The following is a 16,524-nucleotide window of genomic DNA, read 5'->3' on the forward strand; positions in this document are numbered from 1 at the left end:
CAGAGTCCAAGCTGGGATGTTTATATTCTACATGATGTCATAGGTATCCACCAAGGGCTCAGTTTTGGATTTACAAGTCTTGAATATTAGGAAGCATATTGCTCCAGGAGACAGACAAGGACTACATCTCAGTTACTCAGTTTCTGCAAGGAAACCAATCTCTTCCAGTCGTTCATCAGACTGATTAATTCCTGTCTGGCTCAGCTGGATTGGCAGGCACATTGACATCGGTCTCTGCCACTGTGCCACAGCACAGGACACTGGTACCTTGTGTCAGAAATTGAAGGGATGATTTTCTCTCTTCCCTCCAGGCACATTGTACAAGTGACAATTTGTGCTGGACACATCATGTAGCCTGAAGATCCTGAGAATCAGTTTGAATATTCTTTGCAACTCTGTATTTTCTGAAGAACCCAGGTAAAAGTTTGGCTATGAAAACTTCAGCGGATTTTCACTGAATACATTTACAATTAACATCTTTATGTTTCTGAATATTCTGCTATATCAATTGCTCTGGCACCTTATTTTATCGAGTAAGATTTAGGTCATGAATGGAAAACAAGGGCTGGTTCTGTCCTAAAATAGCTGGTTACATGTCTGTGTTAAGGTGTCATGGCTTTTGAAGTCAGCTAGGAGTATTTGGCATTAATCCTATGCAAAGGGAAACTACAGGTCAAAGTAGACGCCTTCCAAAACTCCTGCTCATTGTGTATGGTAAAAGATCCCATGCATTTCACAAGGCAGCTCTACAGTTCTTCCTACACTGCTAAAAGCAGTAATTCCTTTGAAACTTTCTTTCTGCATCTTGTATTGTAACAACTTTACAAATTCACTAAGTAAATAGATAATGCAGTTAAATTAACTTCTATTTAAAGAACACAACCCATTCTGACCAAGAAGATTCTCTAATCCATGCACAATTTTTCTTACAAATAGTTTCAATGGAATTAGATAAAAATTAGCTGTAACACTGGAGAATGATATATCTGTTTTATATCATAGTTCTTGTTATCAAAATGTATTTTTTGCAGTGCCATGGAAATAACTCTTTCAGTCAAGTGAGATCTCTTGACCTATTGCAAATAAGACAGCAGTGCCTTTAACTTTTGGCAATGTCTTTGTTCATGTGTATTTAGAAACAGCTGAGTAAGAAACCTAGTTCTGCATGAACACAGTATAAAATGGCTCATACACGTACACAGCCAAAGGAAAGATAATTATAGGAAATAAAACATGATGTTTCAAATCAACTCCCTAAGAAAATCTAAAAATATAAGAAATCGTATCATATTAACCAGAAAGAACTGTTCTTTCACTTAAGGGATAGCTGGGCAATTATTCAAACCTGGACAAGACTGGATTGTCAAGTGAAATAATAATTCAGAGTTGCACAGGATAATGAGATAGATCTCAAGGCCATTAGCAGTGGTCCTTATTATAATACTGGCCAAGGTTCCCAAAGAAAGAGAGAGAATATTTGAATGAAACTTGTAGGGAACTAGTTTGAACTTGTATATTTGAACAGCTTAATACTGTCTCCTAGTTTCCATTCATTATTGGAGAGAAAGGTATCTACCATGTAAGACTGTGAAATCAGTCAGGCTTTCGAGACTGAAATCCCTGAGGGCAGAAACTAAAACATAAAATAATTGGATAATCAAGCCACATTGAAACTCAAGGAGTTTATATTAAGAATCTCATTCTAGTGAGATTTTAAGGTCTGGTTCAGCACCAGTTGTCTCCTCTTTCCTGATTGTTTCTCTCTCATTCAAAACAAGCAAATCCAACATATATCTTCTCTGACTTCAGGCGTGTCATGAAGAATTACAGCTTTAGAAGTAAGGACTTTTTAGGCTGGAAACAGAGGAAGGGATTACTTTATCTCTGTAAAATAGGTCCTGCTTATGAGACATTTGTATATGCATGCTTCATTCTGCTCTGCTTGTTTGCTTTTAACCACTATGGGAATAACTCAATAGCTGTGGTCACAGAGAAGCTCCCTAATCCCTGGAAAAACAGTTGTCTAGCCTGCAGTTTGTGAGGTACAGTATGGCTAATGTGTCAGCAATTGCCATGATTAGAAATACTGCTTGCTTCTCCTAGGTACAGGAATTTCCAAATACAGGAGCAGATCTAGGTCTGGCATGCCTGGCATTCTCCAGTGAAGAACTCTGCTCTGCACCTTAATGAACATCTCCCAGGCTGACTGGTCTCTGGGGTGCTCGGACTATTAGGCTAGACCGGGGTTTACAGCAGGTTAAGCAAGAAGGCTGACCAAGAATTTGTAAATCAAATATTAAAGACTGATTAAATATTTTACGATCTTTTTACTTAGGCTTTGATTTGAAGTTTACTTGATCTGCTAGCCAGAGATCTGCTGAAGGTTAATTGATGGAGGAAGAGTAAATAACAGCTCATGCTGCTGGCCCTAAGTATGCGAGGCATTTAGGAGTATTCCTAACCTCAAGTGTGCAGTCACTGACATGCTCATTTGTCTCACTAGGTTAGTGTCACTAGGGCTCAGATATGTGATCAAATTAGTGCCCTGAAAGTGGTTTAAGCTTATGTGTTTTCCCTTGTATTGTATATTTGCACATGTCTCCAGTGACACCAAGTAATCCTTTAAATTGCGTTAATTTGATCATGCATCTGAGTACCTAGTGCAGAAAACTGGGATAGGTGGCTAAGGAAAGTGGAGATGATGTCTCTTAGAAGACAAATAGCTCCTATGGAGGAGAGAGACATCCAGCAGAACTCAGTCTACCAGGACAGAGTATAAATCTCTCCCCTTTTTCCTTCTACAAAATCAATGGTTTGTAACTTATAAATGTGACCTGACAAATTGCTTTTGTGGACTTTGGGCTTTTTTCTTCTTTTTTAAAGGGAAAGAATTAACAATACTTTTATAATTGTTGGTTAATTTTTGGCTATCCAACTGGGCCAGGGTCATTTAAGGCCCATTTAGAGAGAGTTCAAAGAAAAATTCAGAAGCTCATCATCCAGCAAGAGCCCTCACCACAGAGGTTTGGAGTTGGAAACTTAAAAGCAATCTGAATATCTGGTTTTACAAACGTACTGCTGAGATTGTATCTGAGCTTCTTTTTAAGGGAACTTTGGTAAGGGTTTATACATCCCAAAGTACAATTTATGTAAAGAGAAGGAAGAGTTATTGGACTAATCATTTTTAATAAAGATTCCTTGTCTTTAATTCAGAGCTACACAACAGAACTTAATAGCTTGTGGCAAATAAATAATTTACACATGGATTGTGTCTGAATAGAAATGCATACATAAAATATCACAGACTTAATGAAGGTGCTGTTTTTTACAAAATCAATTTAATTGATTTTGCTGATAGGTCTGCATTAATATTTTTGTAAGCTCCATTTTGCTTTACCTGTAAATGTGGCCCAGTTGTGATTCGTAAGGGAGGAAGGGGAAACTCTCCAAATGCAATTAGACACTTGGAACACACAGCGCTGGTAGTTTTGAAGTGTCTGGGGTAAGACACTCGGAAATAACACTCCACTGTGACCTAGTAGAGGGGCTCATTTACAAAGTACTCCTCAGAAAAGGTCAGCCTCTCAGAACGCTCATGACGATTCAGTCGTGTGTTTTGCAGCATTTGAGCCCAATGAAGCTGGTAATGAAGAGTCTTCCCCTTAAAGCTGAACATGTTGGGGTGTTCAGCTGCATTCAGCTTTGCCTTGTGTTTGGCCCGAGCTCGTACCAGAGTGGGGAGAAGACAAGAGCTGAAGAAGGAGGTCATTGTTGTGACAGAGGCACAACTGCAGCCAGGGGAACAGGGGTTGGATGGAAACATGGGATATTTCACAGGGAGAGGCATGGGATGATGGCTGCTTTACTCTTGGGAACACCAGCTTATCTGATGGGCCTGAAAGCTGTTTTCCACTACTTTTCGCCCACAGCCTGTCGTACCTCCTGTTAACACGCTGCTTTTTGTCGTCAGTAACTCACAAAAGCTCTGCATTTTAGAAAAGCGCGTAGGCAGCCGCCGTAGCTGGCGGGCCCACAGAGAGCGGCAGGGATGCCGAGGGTCAGCGCCGCCCGCCCCCGCTGCGCGCCCGAGGGGGCCGAGCTGGCCCGCCTTACCTTTGGGGTGCCAGGGGTCCGTGAACTCGTACTTCCCCACGCCGATCGTCCGTAGCATCTGCACCCCGTTGGTGTTGTCCGGGCCGCCCACCGCGGCCGCGTTGGGGGGCAGCGGGGCGGCCGCCTGCCCGTTGGTGGCGGGCGCGCTGCTGGGCAGGGCGGCCGAGGGCAGGGCTGGAGGCGGCGGCGGCAGCATAGGGCAGGCCAGGTGGCCATTGCCCACCGCGCCGGGGCCTGGGTGGGCCACTGGGCCCACGCCGCTCATGGAGGACATGCTGAGGGGCTGGCTGTTGGTGTACAAGGGCTGGCTCTGGAGGTTGACCACCATGTTGCTGAGGGGCTGGGAGGGCTGCGGCTGGAGCTGGTAGTGGCCTGGCATCAGTGGGAGCTGGGGGGTGACGTGCGGCGGGAGGGAGGGCGTGACGCCGATGACGGGGGCCTGCACGTTGGCGGCTGGGCTGAAGGTGGGCGGCTGGGTCATCCCGTAGGAGTGCGTGATGAGGGCGGGCTGGCTGCCCGCTGCCACCGTGGTGACCCAGGGTGCTGCACCTGTGGCATGAAGGAAGGCGAGCAATGGAGGTGGGCTCGGCATGGGAGAGAACAGACACCAAAACCCTCATCCTTCCCCTCCCGCACCCGTGGACGGCACCGACACGCCCCGCTGCACAATACCTAATGCAGTTTGGGATCTGGAGCTGTTCCCAGGCAGTAAGTGCATAAAATTGCTGCAGCGATGTGAGCACAATTGTTAAAATACTCGTCAGGTGACATGCGGCATGTTTGCGGTTTTATGTATTTTGTACTTTATGCAGCTTAAGCACGCGCTTCCAAGAAAATTAACCTCTTTCCCTGCTGTGCTTTCACGGCTCCCTGACAAACACTCTGTGTGTATAATAATGGTGCTCCAGCCACTACAAAGACATTGTAATTAGGCGGCTGGCATAGTAGCACAATGTATGATATGTGTCTGGAAACTGGAAATCATTTCAGGTAGTTCTGGACATAAAAGAAGTCTTAAAGTATTACAGAGTGCCTTTCCCTCCAGTGAAGAGAAAGAATGATAAAAAAAACCCCCACTCTAATGAACTTGCAGCATCTTAACACATTTGTGTCAGCCCCAGCATAGAAGAAACTTGAGGGGTCTTTACAATGAGGGAAAACCCCTGCTAAAGAATAAAGAAAGGGCTCACAATGAAGTCTAATTTACAGAGGTAAATGGAGATAGTGCATTGAATTTGCTTTGAACGATTTCCCCTGGTAGAATTACAAATAAGATTAGAGACATACCTGGGTTTTCATTCTCCCTCATCTGTTTAGATGGAGGCTCATCAGTGTCCCAGGGCGTGGACTGATTGATGGGTGTCTGTCCCCACCTGACGCTTGTTGCAAGTCCTTGAGGCTGATTTTCAGTCTTGGAAATGCAAGGTGTCTACCAGAGAGAAAGAAAAATACAGAATAAAAATGTTTTGACTATTTGGATTAATTATGGTTCCTCATAACTAGTAGCTTGCTTGTTTGTTACCGTCCAAGAGGATAACCTAAGATCTTTAAATATCATTCATTTGGGGGTTGGACTACATGATCTCCAGAGGTCCCTTCCAACCCTAACAGTTCTGTGATTCTGTGATTGTCCTCCTGGCTTGCATGAGATGTCTGTATGGAAATACAATATATTTTAAAAAAAATGCTTCTGGTAATTTAAAAGATCTACCTTAAAAAATCCACAACAAACCAGTATTTTCAGAAGTAAGTCACATCAATTGCCACAAAAAAATCCCCAAAAAACCAACAAACAACCCAGGTATGGTAATATCTACTCAGTGGCAGCTACATAAAATGGAACAATCTTCTGTTTGCTCAATTTCTTCCAAAAATAGTGAGTTTTTTTTAGCAGGAGGCAGAACAAGAGAGACTTATTTACAACTGTAGGACAAATTACTGCAGAACAGTAAAGAGAAGTCTTCGTATTTACTGTCTGTCAACCCTTGAAATTGAATGCCAATAAAAAAAAGCATAACATCACTGGCTGCTAAAGTGGGTATGTTGGCAGGTCTTCAGAGAGGTTAAAATAACTGTAAAGGATGGGAAGGATTTGGGCTGAATAATCATCAAAGCAGACATGATCTGAAAGAGATCTCTTGATGAAGAAACTATCACATGGATTTAAATGCTACACCAGACCCCTGCTGCAATTTTAGGGAACCTTCCCAAACAATCATGCCTTTGCTGAGAAAAGACTTGTAGAAAACAAGGGTGCTCCAACAGGTCTCATTTATTTAATCTGCTGTGTATTTCATTGCTGGAAGATTAAAAGTTTTTTATTTTGTTCTGTTTTTACTGGTGTCAGAACCTCTAAACCAAGCAAACGGAACCAGCTGCCTATTGCTAAATGAGTATTGAAGAGTGAAGCCATAAAGAACAGGAGACCAGTCTGAGTGATTGTTTGTTTGCCTCACGTCTGGGAAGTAATTTAGCTCAGAGATGGGGGTACAGCAGCTCCATAAATGCCCTGGGTCACACTGTACCAATGAAATCTCTGTCAACACCAGCAGCCTGTTCACCCATCACCAGTACCTCAATCAACCCATAGAAAGGAAGTTATTAGCAAACCCATTTATGCCCTCTGCAAATACAGCCACACCTTCCCCAAGCGAATCTGTCATTCCTCCTGTCTCCAAATCCCCCAGAGGCAGCTCCTTCCTCCTGCCTGCCCTTCTTCCCCACCAGCACCCCCACAAGCACCTGCCCTGCTCCAGTGTTCCCCCCTTCACTCAAGAGCCTCTGATCTCTCCTGACACTCACTCCCTTTTCTACCTGAGCTTTATCCTTGGTGGGCTCCTGGAGTCAGGAGCTGTGTGTGCAAACCTTGACAGAGGACATAGGTTTTGCTGTGCTGCCCTCTGCTCCCAGAAGCCACAGTGGGAATATTTCCCCCACTAGAAATGTTATACTTAGTCAAATGCAGAGGTTCACAGGGAAGTGTGATTCTTAAAATATTTTTTCCTGCAATTGTTTTTTTTCAAAACTCATCAATTTATTCTTTCCCATAGTTTAGGGGGTTGTGGTTTTTGGTTTTTTTAATGTAATTTCTCTGGACTTTTTTGCTATTTTATTTGCACCAAAGACAATGATATTCTGGTTTTAGATTCACATTTACTTCTGTCCCCACCATTTTGACTACCTCTATATCTTTTGCAATTGAAATAAAAATTAGTCAGAAAAGACATAAAGAGAAGACATGCAGACAGTCAAGAGCTGTAAGACCTCTGGTCTATTCATTGTGAAGAAAGGGCAGGAGGGGAAGAAATAAGTCTTAGTATTGAAATGCTTTCTTTTTATAAATTGTCCTGCGAAAATGATTAACCTGAATACCTTTAGCTTTTACATTGTACAAGGTCTTTGACACAAGAGGATATAACACTTCTGGTGGTTTACCAGTTCATGTTAGCAGTATCCCTTTGGGTCTAGCTAAGCTGTTTAGCCAAAGCACTCTGCAGTAGAAAAATAAATAAAAAAAAGACCCATCACCGTTTTCTGCCTCTGTATCAGCTAAAATATTTCCCCCAGAAATGCCAATACTTATTGCAAAGCAAAGCTTTAAAAAATGTAAATGCAATATAGAGAAATGGGCATCTGTGTGTTCCACATGTGGCACCTGTGTGTTGCATTTCTTTGTTGTATATACCAGGTCTTACCAGTGGTTTTGAAATACACACTTATCATTATTCTGAGGCATTGTCAAGACAGGCAGCATCTTGTTTAACTTTGTTACATTCCCAAGCTGCTTTAAAATGGTGTTGATATAAGAAAAAAAAATTTCTCTACCTTAAAAAATACAGAATGACAATACACAATTTTAAAAGAACCTGTATATTTTGTCCAGAATGGGTAAAGAAGGAAGTACAGCTCTGCTAAATCCTACAAAGATACAGCTGCTTACTTTGGAACTTGTTTTCTAAAAACCCTAGAGCCCCATATCAGACACATGTGCAAGTGGTAGAGTCTGCAACCAAATCTAGATCTGAATTCCATACTTTGAGCATTAAAAAAGAGGAAGGCAGTTATCAGGTTTGCTATCAATAAATGCTTCTCCTTCACTTTCACTAAATGCCCGGTTTTATTTCATTAAACATGCTCACAAACCCTGCTTCTTAGAGCTCAGTGGATTTAAACATACAAATCCAATAGGTTGCTTTCAAACTGTACTCTCAAACTTGTATTTGTTTGATCAGAAAGTGCCAGAGATCAGCTGGTATGAAATCACAACACACATCCATGAAACACAGACAGTAATGGTGGTGGAAAGAGAGAAACAGTTCATTGAACTTCCTTTTAAAATGTATACATACTTCTGGTCTCTGATCTAATTTCTGCTTTATTTTTCTTAATACATGAAGGGTTACATTACAAGTGTTATATGTCTCTGATCTGATTGCAGCAATTACCCATTTGCGTCTCTGGAAAGTGAAATTATTTCCAGCGTTATCAAACAAAGGAACTTTCTGTCCATTCGCTCAGGCCCACGACAGTGCTCTATTTGATGCTTTTAATGTACAACACAAATGACCAAAAAATGGCCTGTATTATGCTAGTTGTGCAGGGGGAAGAGCTGTGTTCCATTAGTGATCCACAAACTTCACAGAAACTAATTGTACTATGTTACACTTTTATCTTTAGCTTTCATGTCAGATGCTTGTTTGAATTAAACATGGAACACATGAAAAAAGGAAATGCATTACAAAATCTGCTGGGTATACATCTCTGCCAAAAGTCTATTTACATGAAAAGACCAAAAGGTTTCTAAAAGGTCTGTTAAAGCTTGGCTAGTCAACAGCAGCATTGGCTAGTTAATTGCCTGAAATTCCTGGCAGACTACAAAGACTACTTAAGGAATCATCAGCATCTTTCTAGCACCCATAAAATGTTCAATTTGTGCTCTTTGTCATGGATAGAGAACCCCAAAATAAAATCTCAGGATATTTTTCCCTCTTTAGTTTGAAGCCACCATTAAGAACCAATAAAAATGTTCAGCTGAACTCTGCATTTCACCACCTGCCACTTTGAACTCCAGAAGGGAGCAGTCTCCCAGTTTTAAGGAAATTAACTGCAATACAGATGTACAGGCAGAAGAGAGCAAGACAGAACAATTCTGGAATTACATGAGACTAACACAGACAAGTTGCCAGACTGTCAATTTTTTGCAGCTCAAGCAGTCATAAACCATGGCCCATAGGCAATAGTAATTGTTGTACAGCTGGTCCACTGAACCGTATTATATTAAAACATTAAAACCTTCAGATTCATGAGGCTTTTCAGAACATCCACAAGAAAGTTCATGAGTTCACAGCCATCAGCTGGTGCTAAAGATTGGGAATTAGTGATTTGGTCTACAAAGATTGGGAATTAGTGATTTGGTATACAGCACCATGGCTGTATACAGCTACTCTTAGGTGTTGAGGAAGTACAGCTACAAATAAGTCTGACTTTAAGTCCTAAGCTTTACAAATCTGTAGTGAAATAAGATCTAAACTTCTAGTAAGACCTTTTTTACATCAATAGAAACATAAAACCTATTGTACTACCAACAGCATCAAGAGTATGTTAGTGGACTTAAAAAACCCAACATAACAAACACAAAACTCCAACAACAAAAATTTCAATACAATCTTCCCCACCTTCAACACCACCAAGCACCTCCTGGAACGGCCTTACAAACACACTTCAGGAAATTCCCCTGAGCTTGTGGAACCACTGGCATACATCCTGCTATGGCTCAGAGTGTTAACACCTATTCTAACAGTTTCATGAGCAAAAATGGAAAGAGAGATCTGGAAAGAGAGATACTATTTGTGATTCCCAGCAATCAAAATAGTTTTAAAAAGGCCTTCATTTAAAGTGATGGATGAGAAGTAGTGAATCTCTGCTCCAATTTTCCAAAAGAGATTGGGACTGGCAGCTTAATACCAAGATAATGTATCCAATATGCAACCCAGTCTATTTCTCTTCCCATTGAAAATAAAAAGGTTGACGTGCATGCATGCACAGAGGCAAACATTCCCTCCCACGGATTCAGGTTTTATGGCCTGTCATGGGTAAAAGCAACTTCAGTTTAATGAGGGAATTCCTTTTAAAGCTGTTCTCTATGCCTCTAACCGGTAATGACTGGTGGCTGGTTGGGTTTGAAGTCTGAATGTGTCTGATGCTCTAAAAAGTTTAGTGGTCTCTGCACCAAAGAGTTTATTGTCTAATTTGTAGTTCACACTGCTAAATATTGCAGGAAACAGGTATTATTTGTAGGCATGCATGTAAAATCTGAACCATACAGGGATAAATCTTCATATGGAGCAAATTCCTACATGGTGCTGGACAGTACCCAAGTATATTTCTGAGTTTAGTCCACGGCCAAAGTAGCTCTTAAGGATGGAAGCAGAGCTTTTAAAGATACACTGATGACAGCAATATCTCCCCAGCACTGGCTGTGTGGCTGGGCTACAGAAATTAAACTGTTGTTTTAAGAGACGGATGTACTGTAACATATTAAAAACCTAAGAGATATTGACAAGCCAGCGTGTAAGAGGAACAGAAAGAACAGTGCTGCAGTAAAACCTCATTCAAGGACTTGCTCATGGGTGGAGAGAAGAACTCATCTACCTTACAGTTCCCATCACCAGGCAATTCAGAGATGACACAGTGTTGTTTTTCTCTTCCCAAAACTAATGCGGGAGACGCAAGAAAGAGAGTAATACAGTTAACTCACAGGAAAAATGTTACTACCCTGCATAAAAGACAAAAGAAGTCTAAGTTCCCTCTTGAGCAAAGAATAATTCAATACTTAGACTCTTTAAACACCATCCAGCGAGAAGCCACCAGTCAGGGCAAGCTCTGGAGCACCATGGCACAGATTTCAGAGACACATGGCTCAGCAGTGGGGTAAAGTCCTTGCTTTGCAGAGGATTTAAAAACACCTTGAGGTTAATGACACAGGCTAGGAGAAATCCATGAGTGCAGCGGGCCCACATCCCTGTGATGGATGCATTCCACCCCTTAACCAAAATGCAGTAGTTTGGTAGAGGCTGCAAAGGAAGTAAAGGTCTGATCCCTGTCCAGGCCAAGAAATTCTATAGTTTCAACTTGTTCTCTGAAAAACCATGAAGGAAACAGTGACAGATTGAGCATCAATGCACATGAGCTTGGAACATTGGTCATGCGATTAACACATGAATAGCTGGTGGCTTTTCCAAGACTCATTAATCGAGGAGCAAAGAAATTTCTTGGTACAAGGAGAGTCATGCATACCTTTTCCATCACATGCAATTGGACTATAACCGAATCACTTTATTCCAGAAATATGACAGCCTAAGTGAGCCTTCTTGAGCTCTTCTGGCCAGGCAGCCTGGTTGCATGGCAGTGATCCTTCCTTGAGCTGGGACAACTCTCAAGAAGGCTCCTTGAGACAGCAAGACCTTTAACCAATGGCTGATGTGTCAGGAACCTAAATTAATACTAATGAAACATTACTAATTCATGTAGCTATTCAATATTAATTATTATCAACTTATTATAGATCATTCCATTAGATATAATCCCTTGTCCAAGTCTGAAACCTTGATTGGACCTAACTGCACCAAGGCTCAATAATGAATTTAAAATGCACTCTGAACCTTGTGACTCAACAGAAGACTCTTCCTCACTCTTTGTATGTCTTTCATAAGATATAGACCTTTGTCTGAGACTCAGACTGGGCCTGACTGCACCTAAGTTCCACCACTCTGTACCTCATGACTCATCGGGTGAGTCTTCCTTACCATTTTGAATCTCCAGTCTCTGTGCAAAACATTCTAACTTGATTCTGACTCAGTTTGCATTTGTGCCCTTCCTCCATGCAGTAATTAGTAAGGTGAACCTCACCATTAAACTTACTTAACCTTTGTAAACCACTGTTAAACTTTGTTAAATTCCACTGAACTTATTGAACTAATGAAACATATTGCTGCTTCTCTCTTGAGTGAGGTGCACTCCACCCATTCACAGCAGTTCCAGACCAGCACAGCATCAGACCTTTACCCAGCCCTGGGTGATCCTTGCTCCATGCAGAGCAGAACTTCTCACCACTCAGTTTGTGAGCTGATAAGAAGGCACAGATATGAGCATGTCCAGCTTCTTCCCACCACCAAAATCAACCCCAACTTTCCTGGATCGAACCTTGGCTACTCTAGTAAATAAGAAAGCCCAAATTCCCTAACTTTGACAATGCAATGGAAGGTATACTGGGAAAGGGTCAACCGCTTCCGTCTCATCAACCTTTCTAAGGCTCACCATCCACATTACCTGCAGGTTCGTGAAGGAAAGAGAAGGAATGAGATTATGGAAAAGAACAGAGAAAGATGGGATAGAAAAAGGTTGTGAATTGACCACAGGTGGTGTCTATTTCTTTCTGATGGCTGACTGCCCAGTACAACCACTGCTCTCACACCAGTGCTCCAGTCATTAGCTAGGAATGAATGCAGGACCATGAAATGACAAGAAGTGCTTCATAAATGCTACTTTGTATTCTGTCTTGGCAAATTGCACCAGCAGAGGCTCAAGTACTCACCCAGCTGCCTTCATTTCTCAGCGAGAACATCAGGGAACGGAGCTGAGGTATCGAACCAAGGTCTCGGCTGCGACACTTGCTGCTCCAGGACACCAGGGACATCAGCGCACGACACTGGGTTCGAGCACAGAAGCCCCACTTTAGCCTGAGCAGAACCTCCTGTACTAACACGGTCTGCATGCAGATCAACCCCAAATCAGAGCAAAGCTACGAATGCAAAATCATCTCACGACGGAGGAGAAAACACGCGGCATCGGGAACAACGCGGCAGCTACAGAGAACATGCACTGCGCAACGCGAGAGGGCTCTCAGAGATCCTGCAGGCATCCTACGGCATGGCCAGATAAATCCAGTTCATCATAAGTGCTTTTTGTCAGAGGGCTTAAGGAAATATGGGCAATAATGGAGTAAGTGCTTGTCAGACCAGAATCCCAAGGGTGCACAAAGGATGTTGCCCTTATGTACTGGCAAAGCTACTGAAGAAGAACCTAAAGGCAGACTTCTTGAAAACTAAACATTTATCTTGAATGCAAATGCTGGCCATTACTAGGCTCAGAAGTCACTCCATATGGCATTTTTATGCAAAATTTCCCATGGAATTATTTTAATTATCCAAAAAGGACCCCAAATTTCATTGTGGATGAGGGCCTGAAGCATTAGAAAGAAAGAGAAGAATACTTGAGAAGCAAAATGCTCCAATCCCAGCAGTAAGTTACTGCTATAAAAGTTCCTTTTTCTTGTATAGGATGCCAACATTTTACATTCAAGCCCTCTGAACTCAGTATTTCAATTGTAGTACACAGTCCGTGGCAGGAAAGTGCATGTTCTCTGCCTACACAGCAGGCACATAAAAAGAAAGGGAAAAAAAAAAAGAAAACCAATATAAGCCTGTGAGTGTTGAACAGTGCTGCGTGATATTAGTGATTTATTAACTTGGCTTGATCAATAAGGCTATCATCAAGGGCACATTTAGTTTGCACATATATTTCACTTTCTAACAAGCACTTTTGTGTGCTCACTTTAGTTTCCACAATCTGATCCAGGTCTCAGGAAGCTTTCTTTAAGGGAGAACAGAGAATTCTTTTTCTAAAAAAAGGATCAAAGTATACCCAGTCAACTCTCAAACAAAAGGACAGACAGTACTGTAAAAACAGCATGCTTACCTTTCACAGCAAAAAGAAAAATAAGCCTATAGGTTGGGGTTTATCACTGCCTTAAGTTCATCAACACCAATTAAGCTATTAAATTGTGGCTGAATTTGGATCACAGCAATTAAATTTTTTCAACTTTCTTTGAGTGTCTTCCATCAGTAACAAGCTAATTTAATGCATAATTTAAACTCTGCTGTCCTTTAATTCAGCATTTGTAAATAATTAAAAAAAGAACTAAAAATGCTTTTGCCCTTACAAAGCTGACCCCCTCCCCCTTCTGCTACTGCAAAACAACCAAGACTTTTCAATCAAGAATTTATTTAACTTTTTTTTTTTTTTTTTTTTAAGTAAAAGCCATAAAAAAGATGAGAAACTGATTTACAAGATAAAACAATTAGCTCTGGGATATGTACATTAAGACTAATAAATTTCACATCATATTTTAAGAAGTGGAGGAGGAATCCCAGATATATTAGACTTTATTCAAATTCTATTGAAATGTTCAATTAAGAGCATCTTATGAAGGTAGGTTATGCAGTCACTAAAATTAAGATGTGAAAAACAGCATTAGAGTGCTATTTCTCTCAGACACTATACACTTTAATAATCTACCCCTTTTCTACATCCAAGATAACATCTAAAATACGGGTATTCCTGTAATTGCTCTGATCTTGTTAAAGTTTTTGGTTGTCTAAAGGAATCTTGAACGTATTTCACAGTGAAAAATACTACAATAACATACTGCATTCCCTTTTAACCCAAAATTACGGATCTCAATGATTCTTATCAAAACCTTTTTTCTTTTGCTTTAAAAACAGTTTCCTCTGTGCAGGCAGATGAAAATGCCCTTTAAGATTCAAACAAGTTTGTGCAAAACCAGCTCTAACCCATCGATATCCCATTGGTTCCTAAAAGAAGGTAAACATTCCCCAAGCTGTTTTGACCAGACGTGACTGGCAGACTCTTTTTGGGAATGAGGTCTCAAGATACATCCCTGTTTCCATTCAGATTCAGAGCTTTAATAACACAAGAACTTCAGTGCAGGATCAGGCAGTGAGGCAGTCATTTAATTTGATTTACCACAGACTGCTAATATATGGTTTTTCTGGAAACACAGTCACTGTTTTCTTCAATTCTTCTGCTCTGTAGGTTTTACATCAAAGCATTCCTGCTTGTTTTGCTTCTGCATCTCCGTGCTACCAATAGGAAGCTGCTCAGTTCTCCTGTTTTCTTTCAGCAGAATGGATTCGTGGACTAGCACAACTGCCTCAGGTGCCTCAAGCACCATCCTTCTAAAAGATTTATGGCAAACACATTGCATCCCAAGATATAAATCTACCAAATGGCTATTAGACATACTTTGCTGTCCACAGCCACATGATTTAAAGCAAAACTGATAATGGTATACCTTGGTCTAGCGTTACTGGTACACCTGTCAGAATTGTGCTACATTGCTGCACATTTTTTCCAGACACCTCATTCTCATTTTTGGTGTGAATCAGATGATCCTTTAAGTATTACTCTGTTCACAGCAACTTGTGATGCTAAACACTCCTTTGTCATCCAAGGATAAATTGGTACCATCAAGATTAAGCTCTACTTACATTTTTCCTTCATTGATTTACTTTCCTTTACTTTTTATTCTTTTAAGATTAAATTTTTCTAATCATCCAGTTTGAGCCATTGGACTAATTAAGAAGAGGAAATCCAGCAAGGATGCAAGTTTGGCCAAAGACTTTTTTTTTCTGTTTTTGAAAATCCCCTGTTACGTATCTTTAAAAGAAAATTCACGTTACAAAAAGCATAAAACCTCACACTCTCTTTGCTCCCAGGAAGTTAACACAAAGTAAACCACCTCTAAAAATAATCTCCCACTCAAGAAATGTCAAGGTGACAGGGAGAGAGAGAGAGAAGGGTTATTGTGAGTACTAAATAACACAGGTTAGCTCTATAAGCCATGAAGGGAAGGACAAGCTAAAATTAAATGACCTTTGGTAGGGATACCTCACCTACAACAGCAAGTCGTTATCTGATCTTCCTAATTCTCTTCCTCTGCTGCTGCAGGTCATGGTCCATCAGAAGTTGCTATTCCTGCTAGGATGGGTGCAGGGCAGACAGTGCCCTTGTGTTCCCCCCAGATGAACTGCCAGGGAGGCCAGCCTGGGGTCATTGCAGGTAATACCCCTTAAGAGGCGGCCTGTCCCCTGCTGAACTTGCTGTGGCTTTCAGAAGAGTAAGGGGAGTTCTAGCTGTTCTTGTACAACCATTGCCTCCAGAACACAAGCTGAGCCTTGGTTTGTTGCAATAAAGCTTCAGTTAGAACACAAATCTATAAATATCTAACAGTGCAGATCAAAATGGCCAACTTTGGTCACAGCTATTGATCAGAGTGAGAGAAGAAGCAAAATGGGACCACACACCTACTCTGAAAAAAACCCAATAGGCATGCTTTCCACACAACAGGTGGAAATCAAAATTATCTTTGTTGAGAATCCAAAATCTCCTTTCCACCCATACCACAGTTTTTGGAGTGACTGTTAGCTTCAGACAAGCACTGACTTTACCAGATTTTCCAGATGTTATTAGAATAAAGCACAGAGCCATATTTTGTTTTTTGTGTTAGTGATGATTCTGTGCCAAATTCAAACATAGATCACATGTTGAGTT

At 41.2% G+C, this 16,524-nt stretch overlaps 1 protein-coding gene across 2 annotated transcripts in view; it reads right to left on the reverse strand.

Annotated features, from left to right (window-relative positions):
* Positions 1-16,524, reverse strand: part of KLHL29 (kelch like family member 29) — a 388,668-nt gene that overhangs the window by 132,467 nt on the left and 239,677 nt on the right. For both annotated transcript variants that reach the window (XM_041421738.1, XM_041421728.1), the window contains exons 4-5: positions 5,401-5,542; positions 4,114-4,662 (exon numbers count right to left, since the gene is read on the reverse strand). In XM_041421738.1, the coding sequence (XP_041277672.1) occupies positions 4,114-4,662; positions 5,401-5,542 (691 nt within the window). The remainder of the gene's footprint in view (positions 1-4,113; positions 4,663-5,400; positions 5,543-16,524) is intronic.

Source organism: Onychostruthus taczanowskii, unplaced genomic scaffold, assembly GCF_017590055.1.
Source record: "Onychostruthus taczanowskii isolate IOZ18803 unplaced genomic scaffold, ASM1759005v1 scaffold11, whole genome shotgun sequence".
NCBI lineage: Eukaryota > Metazoa > Chordata > Aves > Passeriformes > Passeridae > Onychostruthus > Onychostruthus taczanowskii.